This window comes from Mirounga angustirostris, unplaced genomic scaffold, assembly GCF_029215605.1.
Source record: "Mirounga angustirostris isolate CCGP_5_RB_7025 unplaced genomic scaffold, mMirAng1.0.hap1 SCAF_12, whole genome shotgun sequence".
Lineage (NCBI taxonomy): Eukaryota > Metazoa > Chordata > Mammalia > Carnivora > Phocidae > Mirounga > Mirounga angustirostris.
The window spans coordinates 36,747,174-36,766,094 of record NW_026991720.1 but is presented as its reverse complement, the minus strand read 5'-3'; the positions used below and the strand labels follow the sequence as shown (position 1 = coordinate 36,766,094).

Here is an 18,921-nt window from a genome sequence, read left to right as displayed (position 1 = left end):
ACTCCCTAGAATCAGTACACTTAGGTATATAAGTATACATTGTTTTAAGACCACCCATCAATTGAAGAGTGCCCACATGTCAGGTTTGAAAAGGAATTTCTATCTCTGATACATCATTTTTTTTGTTTAAGATTTTATTTATTTATTCATGAGAGACAGAGAAAGAGAGAGAGTCAGAGGGAGAAGCAGGCTCCCAAGGAGCAGGGAGTCTGACGCGGGACTCGATCCCAGGACCCTGGGATCATGACCTGAGCCGAAGGCAGACGCCCAACCATCTGAGCCACCCAGGCGCCCCTATCTCTGATACACCTTACCACAGCTATGAAATTTAAGTAAGTTTATCCATATTAACAATATGTTGTTTGAAACAGAAACATAAATATATAAAGTCACAAAATTATCTCATATATAATTGATGGTGACTAAGAAGTATCATTGGAAAAATATACAACTTGCACTAAAACTTCAGTTATTCCAAGTTAAAGACTAATTTATTTCAAAGAATGAGGAACTGAATTACTACTACACCTGATAACAACCAAACATTTTTGCCCATAAATTATCTTTTCCTTAGTATTTATAAGAACTAGATGAGAAAAGCACATGTACTAATGAAGGTTAAAAAAAAAAAAAAAAAACTTGCAGCATAAACAAAATAGTGCTCTCCATGGTAAGAAATAAAGTCCACACTTAAGTATCATAGCAAAATTTTCACCAGACACACACACACACAAATGCACACGCCTAACGGATGGATTCTAAAAAACAGCTAAGCATTCCATAAGCCAAATGCTCAAAAATTAACAAAAGATGATTAACATTCCTGTATGTGTGATATTGTATAAATGAGCAGACCCCTCTCTGCCCTCACTTCTCATCTCAACCTCCTTTTCCCAACGCTGTGCTCACCCTTCTACCTCCCCCTACTCTGCAACCAAATCACAACCACCCAAAAGCAAGGTGTCTGCTGTAACCCAAAACACTTGACCGATAATATCCGGTTTGCCATTCCAGGAAATCCCAGAGTGTGTTTTAAGCCTCTGCCCAAGGCTTATAAAGAAAGGCAAGAGAAAAACTAATCAATACCAGCACCCAGCTGTGACCTGGCATGTAAAGAAATCAAGAAAAAAAATCCCATCCATAATCTGTATAATTTAACACTTGGAAGAAAGCAACATCCGGGATCGCCTCCAAGCGGGACAGTGTTGCTGGATGGATCCATGCTTCTTGCACGGAGTGTTAAACCCAGTGAGTGACAAGGGGGACGCTCCAGTTCCTCACCATTTCAGCAAAGGCAGTATCTTTTCCTAGCAAGGGTTAATCTACCCAAAAAGGGGGTGGGAGGAGGGGGTCAGAAGGAAAATAATAACCACCATCTACACTTTGCCAGTACAGTGTCTTGCAAAGGTTCCCCCCCCACACTTGAAAGAGAGGGAAGGCTGGAACCCCTTCCCAAAGGTGGGTCTAGGACAAACTATTGTCTTACCGAACGGTCACAATCAGAATGAAAGCTAATGAAAATATCGGAATGACTTTGTTTAATCATACAGTCCTTTCAGTGGACTCCAAAGTCCTATCCCCATGGGAAGTTAAAAAAAAAAAAAAATCCCCTATGACTACGATTCCCTGGAAAGGCTTTCCAGATTTTTTAAATTACAGAAAAATTAATTTAGAACGTAAGCAGATACCTACACATTGTCTAAATCACTAGCTCTGTACCCAATTAACAAAAAAAAAGTACACCAATCAGCAGGACGAGGCATTATAGGAAATAAAGATTGTTAGTAAAATCCAAAATGCTTTCACCCTGTTAAACCTTCTGAGAGGTTATAATTGCATTTGGCTGCTGCAGGCTTGTCGGAGAGCCTGGCTTCTTAATAGCCACAACCCTAAAAGGAGTAACTGTCAAGGGGAGACCCAGCTGAAATCAAACAACAAAAACGGGAACTGTAGTCAGCCTGAAATGGGAGGAGGGAAAGGAAGGGAGACTCCTGTATTCATCAGTCAACATTAATGTCCTTTGTTGTTCACCTTTGCACGGAACAGCGAGCGCTACCCTGTTCCTTTTCCTCCGAACGCCAGTGTCAGAGTAGTCTTTTCCTAAAAGCTGTCCCCTCGCCTCGAAGACCCAGGTTTTCCGATTTCCCCCTCCCCATTATCACTCCACAGCTGTCCTCCACCAACCCCCAACGCGCTTACCCCGGGCCGAGAGGGTGGCCAGAAGTAAAAACATTGCTGAGATACCCGTTCCCCTCCAAAGACCAAAGAGGCGCAGATGTTGAAATTTACCAATCCCCCAGCCCCTCAACACTCACACCCCAGGAACCCGGGATAGGAAGGAGGAAGGAAGCTGGGGTCGGGCTCGGTCTGTCAGCACGGCTCTTTTGAGGACGGTGCCACATTCCGCACTCCGGGAATGCCAAAGGGACCCGGAGAAAAGGTTTTGCGCCTCCCTTCTGTTTTGGGGGTCTTCTCTCTGCGCAGTAGTTGTTGTCTCCCTCTCTACCCCGGGGAATCGTTCAGCCCATTTCCCTCTTTGGGGAAGGAGGGAGAGGAACGCCGTTCGCCCTCCTCTTCCAACTTGACTCGCACACGCCCCGTCGCCACTCCAACTCCGCAGGCAGAGCCCGCAGGGGGAGGGCTGGCCGAGCGCTCCCCCAGCCGTCCCGGCGCTCCGGGAGCCGGTGCGGGAAGCGCCGAAGGGGCGGCGAGGGGCGAGACCCCGGCGCACACCCCTCTGCCGGGAGCAGGCTCGGCAAAGCCCCAAACCCGCAGCGCGATGCCAGGACTAGGCATTTCCAGCCCGGCAGAGCGAGAGGGGCGCAGGGGCAAGGACGCGAAATGCGCACCCGCTCGGGCCAGAGAGGAATAAAAGTTCGCCCCGCGGAGACTCACCCACGCCGTATTTCTCGTGCTCCGTAGGTATCCACATGGCTAAAGGGGGATCCGGGGTCTTCGGGCTTTGTAATCCCCGCACCTTCTCCGGCTCACAACAATGCACAGCTCCCGAGTAGCGGCTGCAACGCTGGAGCCCGGCGGCTCCGCGCGAGCTGTGGGCGCTAGGCAAGGTCTGCGCTGGAAGCTCCCGAGCCCGGCGTTGACACCGCGCGGCTGAGGCTGCGCCGCCCGCCGCTCTCCCGGCTGCGGCTGCTCACAGTCCTCCGACGCGCTCCCGGGGACCCGGCGGCGCAGTCATTGTTCTGATTCACTGAACTAAGCTACACGCCAGGATACTCTCCGGCGCACCCCCGCCCGCCAGCGCCTCTTCCAGCCCTCCCTGTCCCAGGGTCCCTGCAGCACGCTGGGAATTGTAGTTCTGGGCCTCGCCATCCCGAAAGGGGGCGTGGCATTAGCGGCTAGGGGCGGGGATTAGGCTCCGCTCTCCACGTCCTATTGGCCCAGAACGTGATGGGGAGGCGTGGACGTGGAGGAAACCCCGCGTTGATGGGGAGTTTGCCTCCAGTCGCGTTTCCATTGGTTCCGGACCCGCCTGCCTGCCCTCCCTTTTCTCCTCCGCCGCGTAATGGCTGCTCCCGAGACCCAGGCGGCTGCGGCCGGAGGGGAGGAAGACTGTGAGGGCAACCACAGCGAAGCCGGGGGTGTCAGTTATGAGGGTGAGTACGGTGCCATGAAGTGTAAATGGTTTGTCTCCCTTTCTCTCCGACGAGGAATGCAGCTGACCGCCAGGCAAGCCCCAGGAGCCTGCCAGCTCTAAAGCCACCTGGGCGCGAGGGGGCCACGGGCGGGCCCAGCCTGGCGGGGTGAGGTCGGAGGCGTCTACTTGGTGGAGGCTCCTGGGGAGGAAAGAGAAAATGGGATAGAATGGCCTTCCCCGCAGCCAGGGAAGCTCCCTGAGCGTTTGTCTTCCGTTTGGAGCTCCCAGCTTTGCGCTCGCTGCGGGGTGGGTGTGTGTCAAGTCATGTTCGCTCATGTGTGATTGTAGCTCCGGGATGAGCAGCTCTCTCCTCTCCAGTACCCTGCCTCCGCCTCGGTTGGCCTCGGGAGATATGTTTTATTTGTGTTCGGGAGGATTTCCAGTTGAAGACTGGTCACTTCCCTCCACTCCACGGAGTTGCTCAATTGCTGGCTGGAGCGGCCTCTGAAGGGAAAATGTGCCTCTCACAGCCTCTCTGATCGCCCGAGGCGATCTCCAGGATTGTACGTAGACCCTGGCTGAGTTCTTAAAGAGGAAAAGAAGTGATGTTCTGCATTCTTGGCTTCAGAGAAAATTTGAAGGTGGTTATGAAAATCATCGGAACTACTTTGGCTCTACTTGTCTTTTAAGTTGCTCTGTGATCCACTGTAGAGATCAAAAAAACTAAACTTTGGGAGGCTGTCAGGGGGATTGTCTTGAGGATTTCTCGCCCTATTCTTTTACCTTTAGGGCATCTATCCCCGTCGGCTCCCTTCTTTTTTGTCTTGATGTGTAATTTAGCACAAGTTGTCTTTTTCTATTGGACATGGTTTGGGACTCAAAGGTTTTCGGTCCTTGTTTGATATTTTTTGGGGTTACTTTGTTTTTGTTTTCACGATTAAATTGACATTTAGTCTTGAGTTTTTATTCAGCAGCACAGAGATAAAGTGCAATTTCTTCCCAGTGCCCATCTGAAATTAATTATTTTAATACCTCTACCAAAGAAATCTTTGATAGGCTCCTGACTTTAGATAGTTATACCCACACCCCAAGCAGTTCATTTGGGGGCTCTTACCTGATGGTAAGATACTAGTAAGGTTTTCCAGATTCTCAAAGTTCCAGAGGGCTGGCTACCTGTGTAACATTTAAAGATGAAATCTTTGATGAATTTATCTCACAGATTAACTCATAAAAAAGAAAATTGGGAATTCCTTTCAAAAACATTGTAGAACTTTTAAATATCTTTAGTTATTATAAAAAGTTTTCATAATAAATATTTGAAGCCAGTGCATTTAAGTTAAATGAAAGTTCCTCCACCACACAGTTCATTCCCAAAGTAACAACTCTTAAAAGTTCGTTGTGTGTTCTTTCTCACATATTCCTACGTGACACACACCCGTATTGTTTCGAATTTGAAAAATAAAAAGGGATCATTCTGTGTAAGCTCAAAGATCTACAACCTCCTTTCTCCCAATCATCTATTATAGACACCCTTCCATGTCAGTATATTTGTTGCTTCATTCTTTTTAAGGACTGTGCCAGTTGTATTCCATAATATGAATGTGCCATAACTTTAACCATTCCTCTGTTAATGAACAGGTAGCGGGCTTAGTGAACAACTTTATATACATGTCCTTCCCCCTCTTAGTGTGGATTTCTTGAGGAATTGATGGGTCAAAGGTAACACAGGTTTAAAATTTTGATAGATGTCAGATTTTCCCTTTGAAAGGTGTCAGCATACACACCTATCAGTAATATATAAGTCTTCTTTTCCCATGTGCTTACCTGTGTGAGGAAATCGTTAATCAAGGACCAATGTTTAAATGACTTATTGGATTGAATTGAGTAAGTGCTATAAAGCATAATTTTATGTTCCAGTTTGTTTTCAATGGAAGTATTGAGCAGCAGTGAATTTGAAGCATCTGTAACAAAAAAATTACTCACCTTGGCTCATAGCTGACGAGTATTCTTATTAATCTGTAGCAGTCAATGGGAGAACTAATGGTTGATTTTTATATCATTCTTATAAGGTAAGGTTGTCATTAAAAATCCCCTTAATAATTTATGTATGATTCTGTAACTTTATCCGAATTCTTTTCAAAGCCTGCAAAGTGTGATACAAATTTTGGGTGGAAATAGTGATACTAAAAGTATATTCTATTTTTTTGTTAAACAGTTACTTAGGTTCTCAAGAATGTCTTTCCCTGTAAAATCATTAATTTCTTGAAAACTTTTTTTAAGAGGTTTCACTCTTGGTCTAATTAAAATATCAGTCTGTGTGCTTAATGTCCTGGGAGTGAACATTTCTACTCCAATGTCACTGAGTGGTGTGCAAGCAGGTACAGTACCTTACCTGAGATCTGCGCTGCCAGACTTCCTGAGGCTCCATCCCTCTCCAGAAAAGTCCCTGATCTTGCACGACACTGCTTTGCATACATTTGAACTGTAACTGGGATATCATACTATCTTCTAAAATTAAGAACAGATAGTAAATACAAGATAGTATGTTAAGTAACAGTAAATTAAGAACAGATAGTAAATCACACTTGGCGATGTATTATTGGTATTTTTTGTTCTGCTGTTTTTAGTCAGAGGCAGTAAGATAACACATATAGTTTATTAACTGACAGTATTTACAGGAAATTTTTGTCATGGAGGTGGTTTTTTTCTGACAGTATTAACCTATGTGTCCATATTGTAATACTCGGACAGTTAACTTTTTTCTCTGCAAATGCATGCTCACTAGATGATAATCATAGGAATGCTACTTTGGATTTATAATGTACTTCCTATGGAGACCTTATTAACTAATTTGTGATGTCTCTAGAAGGAGTGGGGTAGCAGGTGGTCTCAACTCCTCATTCTTATATTTGCTCTTTCAGTAAATAACGTCAAGCCTTAGCTAGAAACCTAGGAAGCATCCTTGATTCCTATCTTGCCCTCACATCCTGAATCTGATGAGATACTAAGCCTTATTTTTCTGTGCCTGAAATCATCTTTTGAATTTGTTCTTCATCTCTTTAGCCTCTATTCTATTTCTAACCCTCACCATTACTGCTGAATTAATTACTTGTGTCCCCCATCCTCCAAACTGTGTTCTTGGGGACCAAAAGTCTGACATGTTTGGTTTTGTCTGCCTCACCCTGTCTTGGCACTTTGTCAATATTTAATCATTGTTTAACCAGAAATGAATTCCAGCCTGCATGATTGCAAAACCTTCCTAGTGATCGCACTGACTCTTGATTTTTCCCTCCTTTAGTCCATATTCCAAAACACAAATGGGTTCGTGCGTCCTCACGTCAAATCTTCAGTGTCACTCTCATGCTTATATAATGAGATCTAAATTCTCCACATGGCATTTAAGATTCAAATCTACTTTTCCAGCCTCATCTTCAGTCATCCTGCTTTCCTTCCCACATCTCCATTATCACACTTACTGTATCAAACTGTAGTTATTTATTGGCAGCTTTGTCTACCCCAGTAGACTATAAACTTCTTGAGGGCAAGAGTTGTCTTATTTTACTTTTATTACATCCAGTGCTTATCTGAGCTGCATGAAGTAAACACTCTAACAGTTAATGGTTAGAATCTATTTGAAATTTATTCAAAGTACTTAGAATGGCTGCTATTTTACACAGAGGAATTGAAATCAAATAAAAAACTGAGTATATGTTTTATTTTTTTAATTTTATTTTATTATGTTATGTTAGTTACCATACATTATATCATTAGTTTTTGATGTATTGTTCCATGATTCATTGTTTGCGTATAACACCCAGTGCTCCATGTAGAACGTGCCCTCTTTAATACCCATCACCGGACTAACCCATACCCCCACCCGTCTCCCCTCTAAAACCCTCAGTTTGTTTCTCAGAGTCCATAGTCTCTCATGGTTCATCTCCCCATCCGATTTGCCCCCCTTCATTTTTCCCTTCCTACTATTTTTTTTTAACATATAATGTATTATTTGTTTCAGAGGTACAGGTCTGTGATTCATCAGTCTTACACAATTCACAGTGCTCACCATAGCACATACCCTCCCCAGTGTCCATCACCCAGCTCCCCCCCATCTCTCCCACTCCCACCACTCCAGCAACCCTCAGTTTGCTTCCTGAGATTAAGAGTCTCTTATGGTTTGTCTCCCTCTCTGGTTTCATCTTGTTTCATTTTTCCCTCCCTTCTCCTGTGATCCTGTCTTGTTTCTCAAATTCCTCATATCAGTGAGATCATATGATACTTGTCTTTCTCTGATTGACTTATTTCGCTTAGCATAATACCCTCTAGTTCCATCCATGTCGTTGCAAATGGCAAGATTTCGGGTTTTTTGATGGCTGCATAATATTCCATTGTGTGTGGGGGTGCCTGGGTGGCTCAGTTGGTTGAGCGACTGCCTTCGGCTCAGGTCATGATCCTGGAGTCCCTGGATCAAGTCCCACATTGGGCTCCCTGCTCGGCAGGGAGTCTGCTTCTCCCTGTGATCCTCCCCCTTCTCATGTGCTCTCTCTCTCATTCCCTCTCTCTCTCTCTCTCAAATAAATAAAAAATCTTTAAAAATAAATTAATTAATTTAAAAAAATATTCCATTGTGTGTATATATAGATACATATGTATATATGTATCACATCTTGTTTATCCATTCATCTGTTGATGGATATCTTGGCTCTTTCCATAGTTTGGGTATTGTGGACATTGCTGCTATAAACATTGGGGTACATTTACCCCTTTAGATCACTGCATTTATATCTTTGGGGTAAATACACAGTAGTGCAATTGCTGGGTCATAGGGTAGTTCTATTTTCCACTTTTTGAGGAACCTCCATACTGTTTTCCAGAGTGGCTGCACCAGCTTGCATTCCCGCCAACAGTATAGGAGGGTTCCCCTTTCTCCACATCCTCGCCAACATCTGTCGTTTCCTGACTTGTTAATTTTAGCCATTCTGACTGGTGTGAGGTGATATCTCATTGAGGTTTTGATTTGTATTTCCCTGATGCCGAGCGATGTTGAGCACTTTTTCATGTGTCTGTTGGTCATTTGGATGTCTTCTTTGCAGAAATGTCTGTTCATGTCTTCTGCCCATTTCTTGACTGGGTTATTTGTTCTTCGGGTGTTGAGTTTGGTAAGTTCTTTATAGATTTTGGATACTAGCCCTTTATCTGATATGTCATTTGTAAATATCTTCTCCCATTCTGTCGGTTGTCTTTTGGTTTTGTTGACCAAAGCTTTTTGCTGTGCAAAAGCTTTTTATCTTGATGAAGTCCCAATAGTTCATTTTTGCCCTTGCTTCTCTTGCCTTTAGCAATGTGTCTAGGAAGAAATTGCTGTGGCTGAGGTGGAAGAGGTTGCTGCCTGTGTTCTTTAGGATTGTGATGGATTCCTGTCTCACATTTAGGTCTTTCATCCATTTTGAGTCTATTTTTGTGTGTGGTGTAAGGAAGTGGTCCAGTTTAATTCTTCTGCATGTGGCTGTCCAATTTTCCCAACACCATTTGTTGAAGACACTGTCTTTTTTCCACTGGACATTCTTTCCTGCTTTGTTGAAGATTAGTTGACCATACAGTTGAGGGTCCATTTCTGGGCTCTCTATTCTGTTCCACTGATCTATGTGTCTGTTTTTGTGCCAGTACCATGCTGTCTTGATGATTACAGCTTTGTAATAGAGCTGGAAGTCTGGAATTGTGATGCCACCAGCTTTGCTTTGCTTTTTCAACATTCCTCTGGCTATGCGGGGTCTTTTCTGGTTCCATACAAATTTTAGGATTATTTCTTCCATTTCTTTGAAAAAAGTTGATGGTATTTTGATAGGGATTGCATTGAATGTGTAGATTGCTCTAGGTAGCATAGACATTGTCACAATATTTGTTCTTCTGATCCATGACCATGGAACGTTTTTCCATTTCTTTGTGTCTTCCTCAATTTCTTTCATGAGTATTTTATAGTTTTCTGAGTACAGATTCTTTGCCTCTTTGGTTAGATTTATTTGGTTAGATTTATTCCTAGGTATCTTATGGTTTTGGGTGCAATTGTAAATGGGATTGACTCCTTAATTTCTCTTTCTTCTGTCTTGTTGGTGGTGTATAGAAATGCCACTGATTTCGGTGCATTTATTTTATGTCCTGCCACTTGACTGAATTCCTCTATGAGTTCTAGCAGTTTTGGGGTGAAGTCTTTTGGGTTTTCCACATGAAGTATCATATCATCTGCAGTGAGTGAGCGTTTGACTTCTTCTTTGCCAATTCGGATGCCTTTGATTTCTTTTTATTGTCTGATTGCTGAGGCTAGGATTTCTAGTACTATGTTGAATAGCAGTGGTGATAGTGGACATCCCTGCCGTGTTCCTGACCTTAGGGGAAAAGCTCTCAGTTTTTCCCCATTAAGAATGATATTCACTGTGGGTTTTTCATAGATGGCTTTTATGATATTGAGGTATGTACCCTCTATCCCTACACTCTGAAGAGTTTTAATCAAGAAAGGATGCTGTACTTTGTCAATGCTCTTCTGCATCTATTGAGAGGATCATATGGTTCTTGTTCTTTCTTTTAGTAATGTATTGTATCACATTGATTGATTTGTGGATGTTGAACCAACCTTGCAGCCCAGGAATAAATCCCACTTGGTCATGGTGAATAATCCTTTTAATGTACTGTTGGATCCTATTGGCTAGTATTTTGGTGAGAATTTTTGCATCCATGTTCATCAGGGGTATTGGTCTGTAATTCTCCTTTTTGATGGGGTCTTTGTCTGGTTTTGGGATCAAGGTAATGCTGGCCTCATAAAACAAGTTTGGAAGTTTTCCTTCCATTTCTATTTTTTGGAACATTTTCAGAAGAATGGGTATTAATTCTTCTTTAAATGTTTGGTAGAATTCCTCTGGGAAGCCATCTGGCCCTGGGCTTTTGTTGGGAGATTTTTGATGACTGCTTCAATTTCCTTAGTGGTTATAGGTCTGTTCAAGTTTTCTGTTTCTTCCTGGTTCAGTTTTGGTAGTTGATACATCTCTAGGAATGCATCCATTTCTTCCAGATTGTCTAATTTGTTGGCATATAGTTGCTCATAATATGTTCTTATAATTGTTTGTATCTCTTTAGTGTTGGTTGTGATCTCTCCTCTTTCATTCATGATGTTATTTATTTGGGTCCTTTCTCTTTTCTTTCTGGTAAGTCTGGCCAGGGGTTTATCAATCTTATTAATTCTTTTAAAGAAGCAGCTCCTAGTCTCGTTGATCTGTTCTACTGTTCTTTTGGTTTCTATTTCATTGATTTCTGCTCTGATCTTTATTATTTCTCTTCTCCTGCTGGGTTTACACTTTATTTGCTGTTCTTTCAACAGCTCCTTTAGGTGTAGGGTTAGGTTGTGTATTTGAGACCTTTCTTGTTTCTTGAGAAAGGCTTGTATTGCTATATACTCTCCTCTTAGGACTGCCTTTGCTACATCCCAAAGATTTTGAACAGTTGTGTTTTCATTTTCATTTGTCTCCATGAATTTTTTTAATTCTTCTTTAATTTCCTGGTTGACCCATTTATTCTTTAGTAGGATGCTCTTTAGCCTCCATTTATTTGAGTTCTTTCCAGCTTTCCTCTTGTGAGTGAATTCTAGTTTCAAAGCATTGTGGGGTCCAAAAATATGCAGGGAATGATCCCCATCTTTTGGTACCGGTTGAGACCTGATTTGTGACCTAGGATGTGATCTGTTCTGGAGAACGTTCCATGGGCACTAGAGAAGAATGTGTATTCTGTTGCTTTCTGATGGAATGTTCTGAATATATCTGTGAAGTCCATTTGGTCCAGTGTGTCATTTAAAGCCTTTATTTCCTTGTTGATCTTTTGAGTATATGTTTTATGCTTGTGGAAGTTAATGCACACCAACTAGGAAATGCAGAATATATCATCATGAAGATGATATTCTGTAACAGGTAATCACAGTTAGCATTCTCACATAGTTTTCAGTCTTTTTTTTAAGTATTAGTGTTGTTTAGATGATTAGATTTTTTTAAAAAAGTACTTCACAGCTATCCTTTATAACCTTGAACCCATAACTGAATGAGCTGTGCTGCATAGAAATTGAAGTCAGTGTTCCCTCATCTGGCAGTTATCTGGTTTTCCACAGGTTGTCATATTTCCAGCTTAAGTCCAGTCTCATACATTTGAAGTGACAGTGGAAAGAGAGCTAGACCCCATCTTGGAAAACTGTATTTGAATTTCAGTTCTGATGTTTAGTAGTTGTGTATAGCTTTATTGAATATGCTGCTGCGTTTATGAAAATATGAATATAATACCTACTTTGCAGAGTTGTGATTATTTCATTCAGTTATATATCTATGACAGCCTGGCATTATTCCTTTTACCGTCTTGGAATTCAATAAATATTAGTTGTTTTCAGTGTAAAGGTATGCCTAAATGAACTATAAAACTGCCTACCCTCTGATTCTGTATTTACTTAGGAAGCAATCTACATTGTGTCATAACCAAGGAGAAGCTTAGGAATGTGTTGGTGATACCTGCTTAGGCTGCCCGTGCATTCCTGGGGGTCGTCAGAGTGTCTGTTGGTGCTCTGTACTAGCATTGCATCTATGTGCTCTGAAAGCCTTTTATAATATCTTCATACCTCTTCTCACCCCTACGCAGTGCTGCCCCCTCATCCCCAGCTCCCCACACACATACCCAGATTCAGAGTCAGCAAGTTCAGATAATCTTGCACACTGGGATGACCTTGCAAGATACAAGGCTAGAGGATGTCATGGAAGAAAAAGAATTATAGAAACCTCATCTTGTGGGTTTGGTGTAAGATTCTGAAGAGGCCTCCTTCAAAACATCCTTTGTTTTCCTATGAAAAATATGTGGAAATTAACTTGTAGGATATTAAGAGGAAATTTTATAAAAGAGGATATTATAATAATGGTGGTGCTGATTCAAGTAGCTAACATATGTTGAGCAGCAACTGTGTGCCAAGTACTGTTTCAAATGCTGTCATAGGTCTTACGTCATTTCATCCTCACAATATCCCTGAAGTAGATACTCATATTACCCCCTTTTCATTTATAAGTGAGGAAACTGGTGCAGGAGTGGCTTGCACAAGGTCACACAGTAACCAAAACAGACCTTTATCCTATTTACTATTATAATGACATCTCATAGAAACTAAATTCCAGTGGATAAGGTCTGAAACAGACTTTCCTTGAGCATAAATATGTTCCAAAGCTAACGTTACTTTAGAAAGGCAGTGTGGTATAGGAAAAAGAGTATGTGTGTACATTTTGAGGTCAGGCCAATGTAAGATCAAATCCTGGTTACTTAACACCCATAGGCAAGTTAATCAACCTCAGAATCTCAGTTTCTCCTCTGTAAAATGGGTAATAATCAAATCTCTCTGTTGAAATGATGACCGAGATGATAAACGTAGTAGCCTGGTCTTCAATAAATGGTGACCTACTTCAGACACAGGTATAGGCTCATCTTTAGCATGTGTGCCAGAGGTAATACAGGTAATGATTTTGAGTACTACAACCTTAATGTGTCTTTTCTGTTTCATGATGAGGCTCCTGTTGTGGGATTACTTGGAGTATCACAGAATTTACGTACACTTCTCATTGCGTTGACAAAGACCTTCCATTCATGCAAAAGAACAGTGCCATTCTCCACAACACATGCGCTTCCCATCTTGAAAAATTGGAGATAATGTTGACCAGATTCATGTAATAAAAATTATACTTTCTTCTAAACATAAATCCATGAGTAAATAGAAACAAAGCAGTATACTGCCATTTCCAGTGATTGAATCTTTACGTGTTTCTGTTGGCTGTTTTTGGAGACCTTTGATACAGAATTAGAGTTCAGTTTTGCTACGATTTATTTAACAAACTCACCACACTTTGAATGGATTGGCTTTCACTGACAGCATCTTAAAGAATTGCCATCTCTTGCTAAAACAAGTGTGTTCTGACCTCATTGACCCAAACATGCGCAGAGCAGCTTTTTCCAAAAGTGGTAATGGATTTGACTGATGAGTCTTCTGCCTCTGTTTTCATCTCAGCTAATACTCTTTGTGACCAGTGTCGTTTCTTTGCAAGATAGCCAACTGGGGTTGGGTGCTATCTTTAGCTGTAGGGACCAAGTGAAGTTTCTAGAAATAAACAGAACTTAAACCTTTGCTTCATTTGGGGAGGGGGTATCAACAATTGAGAAGTCATAGAATATTTTAAGTGATATAAGTCAATGTGGGATACATTGAGTAAAAATGTGTGGAAAGAAAAAATGTATTCAAAGTCTGAAATACCAGACTCTGATCATGAATTTGCTGCTTTGTAGCGGTGTGAGTTTGGGGAAAATTATTTAACCTCTGAGTCTCCATTTTATCATGAAAATGCTGCAGTTAACTATCTTTTTGGGAGGTTGAGTGAAGCAGTGAATGAATATAGGGATGAATGATGCTGCTGATGAAGGTCTATCACAAGAGGCTGTGACAGGTCTTTGGAATAGGAAAAAATGGATTCAAAAGTAACTGTCAGTTACAACCTGGGTGAGCTCAAGCAAGTCGTTTGACCCTCGTTATTATTATGACTACCACTACTAGAAAAGTCTGGATATGACTTAACTGATTGCAGACTAATCAACATTAGAGTTTGAGTCATACCCTTGATTTTGTAATACATAAACCCTTTAGGGGCAAAGACAGTCACATATACCTTAAGATTACTTCATCTTCTACAGTGCCATGCTGTGATGGCATTTGGTGTTGGTTGAGTGGTGACTATGGATGGGCTCCATGCTGGGTCCTATATTTGAGGCACAAATGAAGAAGAACCCCCAGCTTTATCTATGGGAACATTTCACTGTGATTGGCGGGGCTCTGCAGTCATATTTTATCAGAGCTAATTGGAGAGTCCTTTCTGTTTCCATATTACAGTGTGGGAAGAAGTGGATACATCTGAATCTGCAATTTGTATGCATTGACTAAGGAGCTGAAAGCTTTTAAATGTGTTTATTTTTAAAAGAAAGGAAATGCATGTTCTGGCTCCTGGTTTCTCTAACACTGTCCTCATTTTGTGCTTTCTCTTAACTGAAAGATGCATCCTCCCCCAAGTAATTACAGAGGCCCTGTCTTATAAGAAAAAATAAAATAAAATTTTAGTGTTTTTTTCAAAGACTTACACAGATTTGTTTTTTAAGAGAAGGACCTCAGAATTGTAATTGTGGTTATTTAACACAATTTTCTGTTATGTAACAAGCTGCTATTCACCAGTAATAGCCAATTAGAAGAGAAAATATCTTGTACTACTAATTGTAGTTATCATTATAAAGCAATTAATAGCAGGAACTGTTGTTGAGCAGTAATATAACAGCAATCAAGCTGTCTTTGTTAAAGCACCATACACCTAATTTCCACACCTGGAGGAGGGGAGGGGTAGGAAAAGAAGGTGAAAAAGTGTCTGGAAGCTTATTGGAATTTTTGATATTTGAAAGCTTTATAAATATGCACCCGCATGAATAAAAGTAATGCTAATACCTACTAGGACTTTGAGGGTTTTTTTCTAGCAGCAATGATCATAGATAGTACTGTTTCATAGAAAGCTCGCTGGAAAAGGAGCCAGAGACCTGAGTTTTAATTTGACTTCTGCTTCTAACGGACTCTCTGATTTTAGAGAAGTTATTTGCCCTCATGGTTAAGATTTCCTGGTTTGTAAACAAGATAATTCATTTATATTAGCATCCTTTCAACTGCATCTTTCAAATATCAATAAAATAAAGAGAAGGCAGGTTTACAGCTAGGGAGCCAATTATACATGTACTAGAGTCTGTGTAGAAAGAAAACAAGTATATCTGTGTATTCCCTTAAGAATTCGTTGCACATGTGAGTGTAATTGACCAGGTGTATCAAGGTAGAAAATTTGTGGAGAACCACTGCAATAGGTAACTTCTAGGGTCTCTTATTCCAAGAGAGTATGGCTAGATCAGTAGGACACATATCTGGCATGGATATTTGCCAAAGCAAGAGATAATGAAGACCCACACTAGAATTTAATAATATGCCTTTGTTAACGAAGTCAGGTGATTGCTCAGTCCTGTAAAGAAATTCCTGAGATTAGAAAAACAATGCTGGGACACAGCAGGTGGCATATGAAGATTCTCTCTTTGATAGGCTGAGCATCTCCTTGGGCCCTGTCATGAGGAAGGCCCAGAGACAGCAGGCAGAGAATGCCACAAAGATGATAAAACAGATGTCAATTAAGTATAAACAGGTCTAGAACCGTGCTCAATTCCAAATACAAGGAAAGACGGGGACTTTTAGCCAAGGAGCAGGTTAAGGGCAGGGGGATGGAAAATACTAAGAGGAAATATGGCTAAACAGACTTGACAAGATTCTTGCTAAAGGCAAGCCAGGGTGAGATATCAGATAATGAGATACCACCTGGAGGATGGTAAGAGGATGAGGAACCACATCAGATACTGAGGATGGGAGATTGAACTGACTTAGCAGGATTCTTGCAAAAACTGGGCTGGTGAGGCCTAATCAAGAAAAGGATTCAGAGGAGCCTTCAGGAAACCAAAGTTTGGTCAAGGAGAGAATCTTTGTCAGTAGCAGGAACACAATCACAAATAAACTGGGCTTTAGGGACAGGTCTCAAGCCATTAAAAAACCTAAGAGAAACAAGAGGAATATAGATTCTGGGTGAGGCATCAAATCAGACAGCTTACGGAATCAGGGCAACGGGTTGAGGACTCAGTTACTGGAAAAGGTATACAAGTTGAGGCTTGGTTCCAAGCTATTAGTCACATGCCCAATGACTAGCATCCCAGACCCAGATGGAGATGAGGCCAAGACTGGGTTGATGTGGAGCCACTGGGCTGATGTAGAGCCACTGGGTTGAGGTGGTCCCCTGCTGGAGCAGAGCCAAATTGCTGGTGGGTTTAGGGACCCCTACCATGCTGATTGGCAGTATTGGCAGAGGCCTAGCTCCAGGCAACTCATTACAGTTGCCCATATGGCCGCTGAACTCCTAACCCTGAGCTCATTAATCCTGAATAATCAGCCAGTTGTAATATAATTCTCAAGTATAAGGTAATAACACCCTTTCTTTCTCATGACCCTTAGACTACATGGAATTTGATGCCTCAGAGAAAGATTCCTGTTCTTGATCTTTTTCCTTGTGAAACATCTGAACAGATTATGATGTTAATAATTCCCCCCGTTAACGTGATATTTTTAGGTATCAGAAGTTATAGTTGTTTCTATATAGAGCACAATCTTGTTTTCCTTTTATTACATGAAACTCTGAGTACATCCAACCATATGAATTTATACATTCTTAGAGCCTAAATGAATTAAACTTTTAGGTAATGGACCAAAAAAAAATTCACTTTTTGCTGTCATGCTTTTGAGAGATATTCATAGAAAATTGTGTTCTCATTGTTTTCATTTGTCTATGTGACCAAAGTAGATAGGGCTAATGTAAATTTAGTATGCTGTTTATGTTTTTAGGGATGATATTTCAGGACTCCATAGAATCATAAGACAGAAGTATTATATATAATGCCTTTTTACACAAGGAATTTCATGATCAAATAATTTGCAGTTACTGACTTCAACTTATAGCTTCCTTACTTCAGGACTTTAGTATGCTAATTTTTGTGACCAGGAGATAAATACTATACTGTAGTTTCCCAAATAGTTGACCACTATCTTTTTCTCAGCTAGCACACATTAACATTTCATGGGATTCTAGTGTTCCATGGAATTTGATTTGGGAAATGCTAGTCAGGGTCATTTTCCTCTTAAGCAGATCATATTTATTAGGAGCTTAGACATCCCAAAAGTTCATCTGTAAACATGTTCAAGAAGAGATCGTTCACCCTGTGTCTATAGTAATAACCATTGTCATTCATTTTTATGGCTTTCCTATTTTACTTCAAGTCCTTAGTGGGGGTGGGGGGGGGGAATAAGCACAGAGTAGTAGGCACAGGGTAGAAACAAAAAGCATAACTATTTGTTGTGCCTCAGGGAGATGTAACATCCTCTAAGGAGCATTTCCCCCCCATTATATCCAGAACACCAGAGTTCTTTTGAAAATGTCCATGGTAGTAATGAAATACTTAAACAAAACCCAGCCCTCGAGCACAATACGAGAACTCTTCAAATCAATGTCTTTTGTTTATTTAGTACCCCTTTCTTAGAACATTTGAATTATCTGAATATTGAACAATAAAAAAGGAAAGTGTTCCTAAGTTACCAATTTCTGACCTACTGTTCCAGGGCACTCAAGCCTGTGCTTCTTATTAAGTCAGGTAACCACAGCTATTTAATGCATTATTTAAGGTTATAAAAATTTAATTCACGTTCCTCTATCAACTTTCATTTACTTGAAGAATGTAGGTTGGTTGCAATTTTTTTTTTAATTGCCTGTATATGGCATCATTGTCAGAAATGTCAGTTTCTGAATTACTGTTTATTAATGAAATGATGAATCCAGGCAGCTCTTTGATGTAAAATCCACAACTAGTGTGATGTAGAGGAATTTTTTAGTGAAAGGTTTTTTTAAAACAGCTTAGAAATGATTCATTGGACCATTGTTACTCACTTCTAGTTAGCAGTATTCAGAGCAAACTGGCAAATCTCCATTTCTTCAGGATTCTCACTTAAAATGTGATTTCAGAGTAAACCAATTAAGGCAAGCAGTGCATATGTGAAAGAATTGGATTGTTCTCTTTATATTGTCACCTTCTTCTAAAGTTTCATGTTTGTTGATATCCCTTGTGATAGTACATTAATCAGATTCTGAATTCATCTTATATATGGATAATTATCAAAAGTTATTGTCCTATTATTAATATTAGCTGATCTTTGGACCCTGCTGTGAAAGTCACACATACTTGTAGAAACTCAAACACATTTTCAAATACTTACGGACTTTTTTTTTTAAGTTATATCCTGCATAAGTTACACTTATCAATGTAAACCTCCTCCCTTTCTCTTTCTCTCATACTTATATTTAAAATCTTAGCTTAAATGTCACTTTTTGTATGAAGCCATTCTTGAATAGAGACTGAATTAGCTACACACTTCTTTGAAGCCTTAATCATATAGTTATCTAGGAGAATCGCATTACCTGCTTGTAGAGAGAGAAATTTTAATTCAAATAGTTTCAACTGATATAAACTGTATGAGTTTCCAAAGGCCACCTGTAACAAATTACCACAAACTGGTGGCCTAGAAAAACAAATTTATTCTGTCACAGTTCTGAAGGCCAGAAGGCTGAAATCAAGATGTCAGCAGGGCCACATTGCCTCTGAAGCCT

At 40.8% G+C, this 18,921-nt stretch overlaps 2 protein-coding genes across 9 annotated transcripts in view; one reads left to right on the top strand and one right to left on the bottom strand.

Annotated features, from left to right (window-relative positions):
- The window catches only part of DOCK4 (dedicator of cytokinesis 4), a 422,159-nt gene extending 418,889 nt beyond the window's left edge, over window positions 1–3,270 (bottom strand). For 4 of the 7 annotated variants that reach the window (XM_064575038.1, XM_064575039.1, XM_064575040.1 and 1 more), the window contains exon 1: window positions 2,896–3,270. In XM_064575038.1, coding sequence (XP_064431108.1) covers window positions 2,896–2,932 — 37 coding nt within the window. In that variant the 5' untranslated portion in view covers window positions 2,933–3,270. The remainder of the gene's footprint in view (window positions 1–2,895) is intronic. The other 3 variants (XM_045864391.3, XM_045864392.3, XM_045864395.3) reach the window with 1 other exon arrangement.
- Window positions 3,271–3,454: 184 nt separating this feature from the next.
- The window catches only part of ZNF277 (zinc finger protein 277), a 121,776-nt gene continuing 106,309 nt past the window's right edge, over window positions 3,455–18,921 (top strand). The window contains exon 1 of one of the 2 annotated variants that reach the window (XM_045864388.3): window positions 3,455–3,614. In XM_045864388.3, coding sequence (XP_045720344.1) covers window positions 3,524–3,614 — 91 coding nt within the window. In that variant the 5' untranslated portion in view covers window positions 3,455–3,523. The remainder of the gene's footprint in view (window positions 3,615–18,921) is intronic. The other variant, XM_064575042.1, reaches the window with a different exon arrangement.